The sequence below is a fragment of the Daphnia pulicaria genome, chromosome 6 (genome assembly GCF_021234035.1).
Source record: "Daphnia pulicaria isolate SC F1-1A chromosome 6, SC_F0-13Bv2, whole genome shotgun sequence".
Lineage (NCBI taxonomy): Eukaryota > Metazoa > Arthropoda > Branchiopoda > Diplostraca > Daphniidae > Daphnia > Daphnia pulicaria.
Window position 1 is genome coordinate 23,269,763 of NC_060918.1, and position 13,785 is coordinate 23,283,547.

At 42.3% G+C, this 13,785-nt stretch overlaps 3 protein-coding genes and 1 long non-coding RNA gene across 4 annotated transcripts; 1 reads left to right on the top strand and 3 right to left on the bottom strand.

The window, feature by feature from the left end:
- Nucleotides 1–1,448: 1,448 nt before the first annotated feature.
- LOC124342685 (cysteine-rich motor neuron 1 protein-like) lies at nucleotides 1,449–9,114 on the top strand. The gene is made up of 7 exons (XM_046795787.1): nucleotides 1,449–2,358; nucleotides 5,251–5,496; nucleotides 6,730–6,900; nucleotides 6,987–7,612; nucleotides 7,709–7,808; nucleotides 8,275–8,512; nucleotides 8,596–9,114. The coding sequence occupies exons 1-7, from the start codon at nucleotides 2,313–2,315 to the stop codon at nucleotides 8,711–8,713; spliced, it is 1,545 nt and encodes a 514-aa protein (XP_046651743.1). The 5' UTR covers nucleotides 1,449–2,312; the 3' UTR covers nucleotides 8,714–9,114.
- LOC124343020 lies at nucleotides 7,942–8,659 on the bottom strand. Its single transcript, XR_006919104.1, has 2 exons — nucleotides 8,575–8,659; nucleotides 7,942–8,087 (listed from the first exon to the last, which is right to left on the bottom strand). It is a non-coding gene; the product is annotated as an uncharacterized LOC124343020 (long non-coding RNA).
- On the bottom strand, nucleotides 9,020–11,155 carry LOC124342725 (adipocyte plasma membrane-associated protein-like). The gene is made up of 6 exons (XM_046795854.1): nucleotides 11,002–11,155; nucleotides 10,355–10,812; nucleotides 9,966–10,295; nucleotides 9,651–9,898; nucleotides 9,453–9,590; nucleotides 9,020–9,382 (listed from the first exon to the last, which is right to left on the bottom strand). The coding sequence occupies exons 2-6, from the start codon at nucleotides 10,803–10,805 to the stop codon at nucleotides 9,278–9,280; spliced, it is 1,272 nt and encodes a 423-aa protein (XP_046651810.1). The 5' UTR covers nucleotides 10,806–10,812; nucleotides 11,002–11,155; the 3' UTR covers nucleotides 9,020–9,277.
- Nucleotides 11,156–11,192: 37 nt separating this feature from the next.
- On the bottom strand, nucleotides 11,193–13,603 carry LOC124342727 (adipocyte plasma membrane-associated protein-like). Its single transcript, XM_046795860.1, has 6 exons — nucleotides 13,222–13,603; nucleotides 12,528–12,988; nucleotides 12,122–12,451; nucleotides 11,814–12,061; nucleotides 11,594–11,731; nucleotides 11,193–11,526 (listed from the first exon to the last, which is right to left on the bottom strand). Exons 2-6 carry the CDS (start codon nucleotides 12,979–12,981, stop codon nucleotides 11,431–11,433), a joined length of 1,266 nt encoding a protein of 421 aa, XP_046651816.1. The 5' UTR covers nucleotides 12,982–12,988; nucleotides 13,222–13,603; the 3' UTR covers nucleotides 11,193–11,430.
- Between the last annotated feature and the right edge of the window lie 182 nt (nucleotides 13,604–13,785).

Genomic DNA, 13,785 nt, shown 5'->3' on the forward strand with positions numbered 1-13,785 from the left:
GGACGTATATTGAAAACATGGTCGTCAAAGTTGATGATTACAGGTTTTGCGGGGACACTCTTTTTTTCTTTCCTTTTGTTTTTGTTTGTTTGTTTTTGGGTTTCGCTCCCGTGTAAAATGTTGATGGCATACAGTTACGATTGGCTATTGAACCCGAATCGAAAAGGATTGTGTGTAGACAAACTGACTGAGAGATTTGCTGACATGTTTTCGCCTATTTCGTCGGAAAGAGAGAGACCCTGACGTATGCAAATGCGATAGATTTCATCAGCTGATTATTATGCTGCTGTTGCTGTTGCTTCAAGAAAGAAAGAAAGGGGCTGACTGAGCGGTGCGGGAGTCGCGGGAACACATTAGAACTCACTCATAAGCTTTCAGTGTTGTTTTGCGCACAGCACGCTGGGCATCTGCTCTTTCTCTAAGGACCCGCAGCTGACACATTAGTTTTTCTTTTTTTCTTATTGGCCAGGGCTTTCTCTCTCTCTTTCTTGGCCAAAAAATAATTTCTGTCTGAAAAGTCGTTCATAAATCACGGACATTTTATTTCCCCGTAATGGCAAATAAAAAGCGCCGGTATTTTCCAATAAAATAAAATTTTGGGACTTTTTGTTTTGTTTTTCTCCTTTGCCTTCATTTCCATGTGCATCATCAGCCGGAGCAACAACATGCAACAACATCCGCTGACGTTGTTTTTCTGGCAGCCCATCGCCGCGTCCCGATGCCGTGCACCCTCGTTTTTCGGGGGGTCCGTTATCATCACATATGCGCAAACTGCTAAATATAGCCGTTGGGCAATATGCAACCAGTCCTCCTCCTCCTCCTCCCGGGGAGTAGTTTGATTCAACGGGCGCAACAGTCTGACATACACAGCACGGCTATACACGTTTCGTGAGTTTTCTGTTTGCTTTGTTTCGTGCGTGTGTGTCTTTTTCCCGGACGGAGAAAAAGAGAGACTGGAAAAATACACCGGGGTAAGAACAAGCAGACCATGTGTTTGCGATGATCGATTGATCAAATTGAAGGTTGCGTAAAGTACACACACACACACACACACTACACTGCTATATACACACACACTCATAGAGTATACTACAGCACACAAGATTTACAAACTGATAAGAAGCGGTCGCTGGCGCCCAACCAAAAAAGAATTTGTTTTTCTTTCTTTTTTCCTCTCCCGAATTTCGTTCATTTTCCTATACCGCAACGCGCACAAGGTAGAGCAACAGCATCAGCAAGTTATAAGCCATCGGGCAAAAGAGCTAGAGAGAGAGAGAGAGAGAGAGTCTTAATTTTTTGGGAGAAGAGAAAAAGTCAAAGAGTCTCGACGATGGCGGTGGCGGTACCAGCGCGCGGCTCACGCCTCCTCCCTCTTTTGCTCTCCTCCCCGCGTTCGCGTCTTTTTTATTTCAAAAAAAGAAAAGAAAAAAAAAACAAGTTGCGGGCGCCATGGGCAAGGCAGTCGGGCCGAGTCGCCAGCCGCGGACGGTTCACGCTCTAAACTTGCGCGCATTTCTCAAGAGAGAAAAGAGATTCTATTATAAGGAAGAGATTTAACATTCAAAGTGCGTGTGTGTGTGACGCGGCTCGTGCTTAAAGAGTCGTGTGTGTTTTATTTTGCGACGATTTTTTAAACAAAAAGAGAAAAACCTTTCTTTGAAGCCGGAAGAAAAAACGACACAGACAACCTTGGAGAGAGACTCCCCTTTTAATGAAATAAGACGGGCCGGACAGGATTTTCTTTGACGGGCGAAATAAAAAAGGTGGACGGGTTTTGGTTTTCGGTTGCCGTCGTGGAATTTTCTCTTAAATAATTGACCAACGATGACTTGAAGTTTCGACTCTTGATTTCTCTCAACTTATTTTTCGCTATAAACACTCACGCGTGGAAAATACAAGAAAAATAAAAATGACCGAAAAGCTGCTTCGTCAGTGCTGCGCAGTGCACGGTCGCTTTTTGGCTGCTTGGAGTTGAGCGAGAGACTCAGAAAAGTGGACAACAACAAAAGTGTGGGGGGAAAAATAGAAAAACAACTTTTTGGAGAGAGAAAAAACAAAAGCGTTTTCACACATTGGGGGGTCGTGTGTCACACAGGTGTGTGCGTGAGCGGCAACTCTGAAAGAGTAAAACTTCTTCTTCTTCTTCATTTCGCAATAATACATAAAAGCGCAGACGAGTAATACAAGAGTCAGTCGCCCACACGACGATTTCTTTTTGAACTCCCTCCACGCAAACAACCAGTCGGCGTCAGGAGCCACACGACACAACAAACAACATCCAACAATTGCCAACTGATTGCCAAACCGACAACATGAAAAGGTACGGCTCAACGCTGGCCATCCTCGTCCTGCTGGCAGGTAAGAGACTGCGAGACGTCTGAATGTATCATCTCTTCTTTTGTTATCCCCCACCCCCCACACACACTTGTTATACCGTCGATTTCTATTTGGAATATTGTAATAGACTTTATGGTAATGGGCAAACAGATTTTTCCCGACTAGGATATTGCGCAAACCCAACGAACTCGGCACAAGAGAGAAAGAGAGAGAGAGAAAGAAAGAAAAGAGGTTCTTAAAATATACTTGCCATGGATCGATTGATGCCATACGGCCATGGCGGGGAATATTGGGGTCGGCCAGTTCGTGACGGATGTATGCAAATGCTGCCCAATAGAGCCAGGCCAGCAACAGGCGCCGGCGTCTTGGAGTGGAGCCCGTCGCCGCCGTAGAGTCTCCATGCGAGGTGAGGGGGGAAAAAACTTTCTGGCTCGTTGCGAAAATATCGAGACAGTCGTAATCTACTCACGAGGAAAAAAAAAAAGAGAAACTTTGTGTGTCCAGCAGTCCCGGGGATCAATTAGGTTTGCCGCGCCGCTCCATTAAACACACACACACACAAGAAAATAGGGACGACAGCAAACGTAGCAGCAGCCCGGCCGCCGCCAACTGCTGCTGCTGCTGAACAAAACCTTTTTATTTTCTTTCCAAAAAGCGATGAAAGAATTATGGAATCGCTTTTGGAGACCCCCCCTTCTTTCGCTAAATTTAGAGCCAGACACCCTGTAGAAAGTGCATTGCCCTTTCCGTCTCGCAACCCCCTTTTTTCTCTCTCTCTCTCTACGAAGAAAAAAAGGATCAAATTTTTGTTTTCTTTTTTCTAAAATTCTTGGTACAAACCCCAGGGGAAACTCCAGTCTTTCAATAACCAGAAATTTCTTCCCAAGATCCTTTTTTAGAGATAATCAAATCAAATATTGTATCATATAAACAAACTGTCAATATTTGGAATTTTCTCGACTAAGCCCCTATGGGCAACACGGAGAGAGATGATGTTTTCTCTCGTCTGACATCGATTGGATCACTTGTTTGTTGTTTCCTTTTTTTCTTGATTTTCTATACGGTCAGTCGGTTTTTTATTTTCTTTTCAAAACCAAATTTCCCTTCTCTCAAACTTGAAACAATCGGGCGCCATCTGGGTCATCGTTTTGTGCGACCAGTCCGCCCCAGTTATCACGTTTTCTTATCTGTGAAAATGTGAACTAAATCATTTCTACAACACACAGACACACACACACACACGTGTCAAGTTGGGAAATTATTAGTTCGGGTGGGAGAGAGGAAAAAAGTGATTGATTGCTCAAGGATCAGTTCGCGGAAGAGAAGGGAAGTGTTGACTCGAAAACCATTTCGTGTACACAAGCGAACATCGAAAATGGATTGCTGATAGGCCACACTATAACACACACACTCACGCCCGGATTCCGGCCTTGGGAGATGGCTGCAGTAGATTATTAGACGATACACACAACCAGTAGTAGTATAGTAGTAGTGTAGTAGTAGTAGTAGACGACGCGATGAAAAATTCATTGCATCTTGGCAGCCTTCCTCTCTCTCTCTCTCTCTCTACGAGGAACGAGCGTGATATTTTCTAAATATGGGAGAATAATAAGGCGCAGAGCGGCTCGGGACAGCTCGAGTGGCGCCACGGACCAGCGTTCAAATGTCTACGATCTATCTCGTCTAACGATCACGGGGTGGACTCTCATATTCAAAAGGCTAATACCAGAAAAGCCCAGTGAGAGTTATGAAAGAGAGACTGGCTGGTTGTTTTCTCTCTCGGGATTGATGACGTTTGACGTTCCCTTTTTCGTACCTTTTGCTAAAAAAGAAAAAGAAAAAAAGATGATCGTAAAAACGTGAATTATTGTAGTACCCCCAAACACTTTTCTCTCTCTACCAGCAATTGCACGCGCTTTGTATATATTGCCAGAACCTTGGCGCAGTTGGTTCAAGGTCAGTTTATAGTCACGGCGCACTTTTTTTTCTCTCCTTCTCATGGCGCCTCTCGGTTGTTGTTGTTACTCGGACGCCTTCGTTTGGGTTTATTTTTTTAATTGAACCCTAGAAAGGAAAAAAAACAACACAAGAGGAATAAATAAATAATTAAAACAATTTCCAAACGAAAGTTTCGTTGGCGAGAAAAAGGAACAAAGTGCACGAACGTGAAGAAAGAAAAAAAAATTCACGGGAAACAATGGAGCTAGGCTAAAACAACACAAAATCGGGACGTGTGTTACCCTGTTCTACATCTCTTCTATAGTTGTAACTTTTTTACCGTGAGTCTCTCTCTCTACTCTTGTGTTGATGTTTTGACTGGGGCAATCGTCTGCCAAATGGTTTGGCTGGGGCAAAGAAACAATCAAGGAAACAATGTGTCGTCTGCAGCAGCAGCAGCAGCGGCAGGCAACCCGAAAGAGATTAGCCATCGGACAGACAAGCGTGAATTTTCTTTTGCTAAAGTCGTCGGGCTACCTCCTCTTTCGTGATCGCATTTCACGCATAATCGAGTCGGAGCAAAAGACAAAAAGTCATAACATTCCTGCATCTAGACTTCGCAGTTGTACGTGTCCGTCTTGTGTATAAGTGTGAGTTCGTGCGTGAATCTGCGCACACGACGAATACGGCGGCCCGGCGTTGAATTAACGAGCTGTTTGGCTCGCGGAATTCCGAAATATAATAAATAAAAACATTTTCGGGACTATAGAAGGGGCTTTATTTTAAAATCTTTGTGCCAGCAGCGTGTTTTTGTTTTTCGTTTTTTACTTTGAAATTTCTCACGGTAGTTTTTTTTTTTATTTTTGGGGGAGGAGGTTGTCCTTGATAACCCCTTGGCGTCTGAACGCTGCCATTACCACAACAATGGATCCTTAATCTCGTCTCATCTCTCTCTCTTTCTCTAACGGTCGATAGGTCTTGCCTGTTGCCGGGCGCAGCAGCAGCAACCGCCACCACCACAACAACAACAACAACACCAATCCTGCACAGTAGACGGTGTGACCTATGAAGACGGATCTTCCTGGCCATCGCTGGATGGCTGCCAACAATGTAAATGCAGTTCGGGACTAACGTTTTGCGTCCGCGTTTCCTTCTGTCGCGATCTCGGCCAATGCGGAGTCATCGTGACACTTCCCGGCGCATGCTGTCCGGTCTGCTTTGGTAAGACAATTCATTTTCTTTTTCTTTTTCTTTTAGAGCTCTGGGGAGACTTTTTAAATAAAACTTGTGAAACAATAATGTAGCCACAGCCATCATTAAGCCTGTCATCGCGGTCCATCATTTATATCCTTAACGTCTCCGCCCATTCCAGTTGCGGCTGCCACGCCATTCCGTCACTCTTTTATTTTCCTTTTTGTCTATTTTTCTCACCGCAAAACGCTACGCACTCCCCACAACCGCTGTTTAATTAATCATTTCCCCACCACAACAACAACATGAGATCATTTCAAAGTTAAACTGACGAATAGCCTTGGCTTTTTCCCGAAAAAGTCGCTTTCACTCGGCCAGAAAAGACAAAGTTGCTGGACGATCAGCTTCCGTGTTGTAAAGAAATGATTAGAATTGACGACCAAAAATGGAGGGAATTGGAAAAAAATTCTTCTTTTTTGGATATACGTGGACTATCACGAAAAATGCAGTTGTTGATTATTGCGTTTTATATATATATACTGGTGTTATTTTGGGCCGTTGGGCAAACACGGGAAGGAAAGAAAGAGAGCGTGTACACAGGAGAGAGAGAGAGAGAGATATTTTTACGTACGTGGGCTATCGTCCGTCACGCCAGCGGTCACTGACTTTTAAAAGTCAAAAAGTACCGGAGCTCGTTGTAACAAAAAAAGAACTTTTCTATCCATCAAATTGACTAGTTCCTTTTTTTGTCATGTGTACGTCTGAACCGCTGTCAAGGAATTCGTCTGAAAACCAGTCAATAAGACAAACAACAGTTGAAAAGTTAAAAAAGAAAAAATAGCGGGACCATCAGACCCCATGCATTCTCTAATCAATCTATCTCCAGTGAACCTTCGCCGACAGTTGTTACTTTAAACTATTTCAACATTTTCTTTTTGAAACTGCGCAATAGTTAGTTGTCAAGAGCCTTGACGGATAAAAGACAAACTTTGGAGTAGTTTTCTCTTTCGCTTGTTCGGGGACTTGCAGTGACTTGACACTTGCGTGACAAATGTCTATCTCGTGTTATAATCAGCCAAACTTAACAAATTTCTACGGTGCACAGTAGAAAACAAACGGCGGCGTTGGCACGCAATAAAGGTGGGGGGGGGGGGGGGGACGACCCAAATATGTGATAAGATATTTGGTTGATAAAGTACAACAAGGCCGTATACATTATTTGTTTAGTTGAGTTTTAATTGATTTGTTGTGTACCTTATCAAGGCTGCGTAAGTCCGTCCGGTAGGAAAATGTCGCTAAACGAGACTTGGATGGAAGATGATTGCACAACTTGCATTTGCCGCGATGGCCAGTCCAAGTGCCAAGCCTCTTTCTGCCGTACTCCGTGCCTCCAGCCGCGCAAAGTTCCAGGAGAGTGCTGCCCAGTCTGCGATGGTAAGTTGTTTTCTTCTTTCTTTCCATTGGAATTGTATTGGCAGAAAATCAAAGTGTGTGACTTTGTGTGTGTGTGTGTGTGATAGATGACTGCCACCTGCAGTGTCTCTACGGGCGGGCAGTGGATTCCAGCGGGCGAGAGTTGTGCGAGTGCCGCAAGGTTCCCGACGAGGATTTCCGCGACTTGCAGGTGACCATTCAAACGAAGGTGATAGACCGGGCTGAAGGAGTGGACGGGCAAGAAGCCGACGGAGATTTCGTCACGGCCGGGGCCAACGAGGCCATCAATTGCCCGAGGGTTCCGTGCAAGAGGATGTGCGCTCACGGGTTCCAGACGGACGAGCGTGGCTGCCCGATATGCAAGTGTCAACGCTGCAAATCCATCCAGCCGTGCCACAAGAAATGCGCGCTGGGCTTGGTCCATGATGGACGAGGATGCCCTACTTGTCATTGCCGGCCAGGTGTTAGCAGCAGCAGCACCTCGCCCTCGCAGAATGGCGGAGCGACGCGCCAACCGGTCATGACGTCATCGTTTTCAGTCAGCAGCAGCAGCAACGGCAAGTGCCTGGCAGGCGGTAGCAACCTCACCTTCTACAACTATGGAGATCGTTGGCAGATGGATGACTGCACCCACTGCGTCTGCCATCCAGGAGGGCCGACCTGCACAGAGATGGCCTGTCCGCTCCCTTGTCACAACGCCATCTTCGTTCCCGTAAGTCGTCCAGTGTTGATCTTTGACGACTCCCCCCACCAAAAATTTGGTTTGCCTAGAGTAACTAAGTCAACATTAACGTTAAACAAAACACAGGGTCAATGCTGCCCAGTGTGCGGTGACGGGTCTCGCACTTCGACCATACCAACCGGTGGATCGTCGACGGGCCAACAACGCAATAGCGACGAGAGTCGAGGTATATCATATATGTGCTCTGTCACATAATACCTATTATTATTGAACAAGTAGACTCGCCCATGGGAAAGGGGGGTTCTCCTTTCATGAAATATAAACCGTGATGACTAGGCTTAGTCCCGCTTAGTTTTTTCTTTTAGCTCTTACATTTTCCCCTCTTAATGTTTTGCTCACGTCCGGACAAGTATCTCTTTTGTTGACTCTTCTTTCCGTTTTTTTGTTGTTGCTGGGGGTAATTCTTCTTCGACTCGTTTTTCATTTAAACTCACCTATTGCATGACTGTGAGACAACAACAAAAAAAAGAACCGTGAATCGTGAGTTTTGTTTGTACAAATGACTAGGGACTATTTTTCTTTCTCTTGGTACTTTCTTTGTGAAACACGTTTTTCTTTCTCTTTCGTGCTGTCAAAAGAAAAAGAAAATGAGTTCATTTTATCCTACAACAAAATCAACATTTCTTAACTAGATGGGATGGCGGACGGTACGGCGCTACTGACGGTAGTGCTGGTGTGCGTGGCCCTAGTAGCTGGATTGATCCTAATCGTGGCCATTTTGGCCGTTTGCGTGGCTCGTCAGTGCCAGCGCCTTCAACTGCACGAGGAGAGCATGGCAGCCGCTGCCGTGAAACTAACGGCCGTCAACCGATTAAGGCCCAAATCGACCAATCTCGATTATCAGTACAATCTGTATCTACACCGTTACAGGTAACTGTCGCCCTTCCGACGACCCACATTTTTCACTTCCCGTTTATTTTTGCGGTAATTACCTGACTCCATTTTCTGCGTAGGGAAACTGTCCCGGGGAACGGATGGCCATTTGACGGATCGTCTGACTCGCAAGACAAGGACGAAGGCGGGAGCAGTCAGTGCAGCAACAGCCCCCTGCTGATGGTGAAATCCGCGTGAAGTTCCAGCACGAAGAGGCTGACTGCGACCAGCATCACTTTTGAAAGGCTTGCCTGTGGATGCGCACTTTCTGTACATAGCTTCAAACAACATCCATTTTATTTAATGATAATTTGATAGGACAGGTTAAAAAAGAAAACAAAATAAAGGAGAAAAAGAGTAGTCACCTTAGTATAGAATTACCATGACGACCGTTGTTTGATAACTGTTTCACGCTCGTGTTCACTAATGTCGGAGCGAGTCGACATTACGGAAGGAAAAAAAATTCACCATTTCAAGATTTTAAGGATTATTGAATATAGTTTCTCTAACTGCAAACATCTCTGTAATCTCGTTGTAACATTATCAAATTATTATGATACACACTGGGAAGATTACCGAAGTACGAAGAGAAACCACAACATTTGTTTTTCATTCTTTTTACTTCATATTTTTAAAGCCCCTGATTACTTTAAAGCCCGCAATAGTTTCAGAAAAAATCCAATGTAAATCTATCGATTACTACCCCTTGAGACCTGGATGAGTACAGGTTAGGATTTGCCAGCTGGCTGCTTGCAATTTATTTTAGCCGAGTGAGAGAACTGGCTGCTTAACAAAATGAATAGAACCTGGCAGCTTAATTCGACCAATGTAGTCATTGTAGGGGGATCCTAAATACATGTAGCCATTCTAGAATACAAATAAAAAAGGCAAGATGATTATTAACGGTTAGACAAACACTGATTATTGAAATACTCACGATAATCTTTGCATCACTGAAGAAACGCACGTCCTTAGAGTTGGAATGCCACGAATTGAGAATTTTCCCGTTCCAATCCACTTCAATGATGATTGAGTAAGGCGGCAAGACCGGCAACATAGTTTCAAAATTCATTACCTGACACAAAAAGGAAAATTGTAGTTGGGGTTTCTGTTATTTAAAAAATTTGACTCTTACGTAAGATGAGATTAAGCGAAGAACTGGAGCATCAACATAATTCGAAGCGAAGTCAAATGGAAACTTCAAAATATGCAAGAGGCGCACCGCAAGCTTTCTGAGCAATGGCTGGGTATACATAAACTCAAGTGGGTTAAATTCGCCAGGGATTCGCACAGTGACTAGGGCGACGAAAATGTTTCCTTCTGGACTTAAATTGAGATTATCCGGTGAACCAGGAATTCCATCCAAAAATATTTCCGTTATTCCTGAAAAAAAAAAAATAAAGGAACTTTATTAAGTCTAAACGCTCAATTAATTTTGAATTTAATTTACCTGCTTTAGGCCCGCTAATGAAATACTTGTGCATTCTGAATCGCAAGCACTCTGCAAAAACTATGTAGTCTTCATCTGGGGAGAGCAGTATACCGTTTGTGAAGTGGATATTTTCTAGAAGAACTTTGTTTTCTTTCGTTTCCGGATTGAAGACCATAAGACGTCCAGACGGGGCACCAAGCATTTCACCAACAGATTCATCAAGATTATAATTGGTACTTGACACAGTATAATAGATCTTTCCATCTTGAGCAGGTGCCACACTGTTGAAGGTTTTGGCCACTTTCCCATCTATGACTGTATCTTTGTCAACAAGGTTGGAAACTTGTCCTATTTTAATGAAAAGTTTTTATTTCCTTTTATTGAACTTCACTTTATTGATAAATTACCTGATTGAAAGTCAACTTTGAAGATACCCAAATAAGAATCTGCTGCAATTAGATGACCATTATTATCAAAACGTATGCCTAAAGGTCTTCCACAATTCTTTCCATCCCAATTTCCATCACATTTTTCACCAAACTTTGCAACAGGTTTCATTTTTTTTCCATTATCAAATATTTTCACAATTGCACCTCCTTGAAGAGTGGTGTAGAAGGTGTCTGGTTCAATGGGTGACACTTCAAAACATTCTGGTCCCACAATTTCACCTTCAAATAACTTTTCGGCTTTGGTTAGAGCATAGTCTTTTGGATCAAGTGCCCCCTCAAATGCTAAAGGTGGAGTAGCAGTGAAAGGTTCCAAGTTATGGTAGGGAGGAAGCCCCGGAATGAATAGGATGACAGCAAGAAAGACCGTTGTGTCAACAAACACTCTTATAAGATGTTTGGCTAAACCCATGTTCAATCTGGAAACGATGCAATGAATTCTCATTAGCCTCACATTCTATCTTACTTACTATTGTAACATAACTAACATCTAGAAAATGTTAACGTTTCTCAAACGAAAACATTTAGGAATGATAAATAATGTTGGAAATAATCGATCACTTGAAAGTTGAATAGACAATCGTAATTTTTTAACTGAAATATTTTACCTAGATTTCTTTAATATGGTACAATTATTAGCACTTCCCTATAGTTCCTTCCCATCAATACGAGGAATCTCCCTCAATGCCTCAATGGATGAGCAGTTTTGAGAACCCTTAGATTCGGTTCGATCAACAGGTCCTTGCTCGCCCTATTAAATAGAAGTTTAAACCGGTATATTAAAATAACAACAGCCATCTCGTAGCAAGATTCTGAACTGCAGTTTACATTTCAAATTTTCAATTGACAGCAACGAAGTTGACAGTTTTTAAAGAAAGAGATCGGAGAAAAATAAAATAAAACACCAAGTCACCAACAAATGGGTTACATAACTTAACAAAAGAAATCTCGGCTTAATGAAAACATTTCTGGCATAGTCGTTTGTTTGCTGCGAATATTTGTGATGGGGGAAAGAAAATCTGGCAACGGAACCAAGTTCACATTTTCAAATGTTTAGTTATTTGAGTCGAACTTGGCATCTTGATTCGAGCAAGGAAATCGTTAAAAGGAGATCCTAGGTACATGTAACCATTCTAAAAAGAAAATAGAAAAGATATTTATTTAGGGATGTAACACATTTCTAGTCAACAGAATACTCACGACAATCTTGGCGTCACTAAATAAACGCTGATCTGCAGAATTGGAATGCCAAGAATTTACAATCTTCCCCTCCCAATCTGCTTCAACGATAATTGAGTACGGGGGTAAAACAGGCACCAATAGGTTTAAACTCATGACCTAAAAATAGAATAGCCTAAATTGTTTTCGTCTGAAACAAACTAAAAAAAAATAACAATTGAGAGAATCAATATAATATTACATGAGATCCAATCTGCCGAAAAAGCGGAAAATCGTAGAATTTTGATACCACATCAAACGGGAATTTCGCAAGATGCATTATTCGTATCGCGAGTTTTCTCAACCATGGATGATTAAATAATAACTCCAGGGGGTCAAATTCACCGGGAAGACGAACACTAACTAGTGCGATCAAAATATTCCCTTCAGGACTCAAATTAAGATTATCTGGGGTTCCGGGAAGACCATCTAAAAATATCTCAGTAGTTCCTTGGGTAACGACAGAAACATTATTGCCTTTCTCTTAACAAGTCTAAAAATACAAAATACCTGTTTTAGGACCCCTAATGAAATACTTGTGCAGTCTGAATCGAAAAGTTTCTGCAAAGATCACATAATCTTCTTCCGGAGACAGCAGTATACCATTTGCGAAGTGGATGTTCTCCTGCAGAACTTTATTTTCTTTTGTGTCCGGGTTATAAACAACTAAGCGACCAGAGGGAGCTCCAAGCATTTCGCCCAAAGCTTCGTCGAAAGGATAGTTTATACTAGTCACAGTATAGTAAATCCTTCCATCCTTAGCAGGGGCCACTCCATTAAAAATCCTTGCCACTTTACCATCTATCACTGCATGTTTGTGCACAAGATTTGAAACTTGTCCTGTTTGTACCACGACACAGAAGAATATTTATTTAAATCATTGATAGAAAAATATGGGTCTTAGTTAATTACGTACCGGAAGACTCACAGTCAACTTTGTAAATGCCCAAATAAGAATCTGCAACGATGAGATAACCATCTCTATCGAAACGAATCCCTAGAGGACGTCCGCAGTTGTTTACATCCCAACTCCCGGAACATTTATGACCCAACTTAGCAACTGTTTTCATTTGCGTGCCGTTTCCAAATATCTTTATAATTGATCCTCCATGAAGAGTGGCATAAAAAACATTTGGATCAATGGGCGATACTTCCAGACCTTCTGGTCCCACAATTTCTCCTTCAAATAATTTTTCGGCTTTGGCAAGGGAATAGTCTTTCGGATCAAGCGCTCCTTCAAATGCTAAAGGTGGAGTAGGCGAGAAAGGCTCCAATTTACTGTAAGGTGGGAGCCCTGGAATGAACAGGATGACGCACAGGACGATGAAGGTGTTAATAAAAAACCTCTTCAGGTTTTTGGCTAAATCCATATTGAATCTGCAAATAAAGCAGAAAGCCAAGAGGTTTTCGCCAATAGATTAATTATTATTGATTTAACAGTGTTTGATGATCAAATCATAAAAAATATATATATATATGAGTAAAACAATCTGAATAAGCGGCTAGCAGGTAATTGTTGCTAGGTGAAAACTTAAACTGCTGAGATAAAGTAAAATTTTGAAAATCACTCTGATGTAAGGCCTAACAGAGAAATATGTAAATAAACTTACAACTGTGTCGGTCGGTCGAAACGGTGTTTGGCAGCAAACAGATATGTCACAAATTTCAAATTTGTGTGTCCAAGCAGTGAGGCCAGTGAGCAACGTTGTTCGGTAGTTCATCGAGGAAAAAAGTTTATATACGCGACGTGGCGCTGCTGGTAATGGTTTGTTCGTTGGATAGCGTCGCTTATCATAGACATTTGCAAACTATGGGTGACGTTTCACATTTATAAATAACGAACGCCTTGTTTACTTGGGAAAAAGCAATGGCTTCTTATCATACAGAATAGATATAAACGCTGTGCCACGATGATATTGCATTTGCAGTATGCACGACATGCATGTCCAAGGCCATGTCATTTTTCTTTGTACCAACGTCATCGCTGAGGAACATGCCTTTCTTTCATCAACCTTGATATACACCACAAAATGTTTATATAAGATAATTCAGTTGCGCACTATCATTTAAGTGTGATTTAAAATAAACCTACTCTTAGTCTCTTACCTTATCGGTTTAAAGTATGAATTGCTGATCATTCTTGAATTAGGAATATCTTACTTTTATTTATAAAT

Coding starts and splice junctions, on each gene's coding strand:
- LOC124342685 (XM_046795787.1), top strand. CDS start 2,313: ATGAAAAGGTACGGCTCAACGCTGGCCATCCTCGTCCTGCTGGCAG. Junction 2,359..5,250: donor CATCCTCGTCCTGCTGGCAG/GTAAGAGACTGC, acceptor AACGGTCGATAG/GTCTTGCCTGTTGCCGGGCG. Junction 5,497..6,729: donor ATGCTGTCCGGTCTGCTTTG/GTAAGACAATTC, acceptor TACCTTATCAAG/GCTGCGTAAGTCCGTCCGGT.
- LOC124342725 (XM_046795854.1), bottom strand. CDS start 10,805: ATGGGTTTAGCCAAACATCTTATAAGAGTGTTTGTTGACACAACGGTC. Junction 9,899..9,965: donor CATTAGCGGGCCTAAAGCAG/GTAAATTAAATT, acceptor TTTTTTTTTCAG/GAATAACGGAAATATTTTTG. Junction 9,383..9,452: donor TCAGTGATGCAAAGATTATC/GTGAGTATTTCA, acceptor TTTGTATTCTAG/AATGGCTACATGTATTTAGG.
- LOC124342727 (XM_046795860.1), bottom strand. CDS start 12,981: ATGGATTTAGCCAAAAACCTGAAGAGGTTTTTTATTAACACCTTCATC. Junction 11,732..11,813: donor TTCGGCAGATTGGATCTCAT/GTAATATTATAT, acceptor TTCTATTTTTAG/GTCATGAGTTTAAACCTATT. Junction 11,527..11,593: donor TTAGTGACGCCAAGATTGTC/GTGAGTATTCTG, acceptor TTTTCTTTTTAG/AATGGTTACATGTACCTAGG.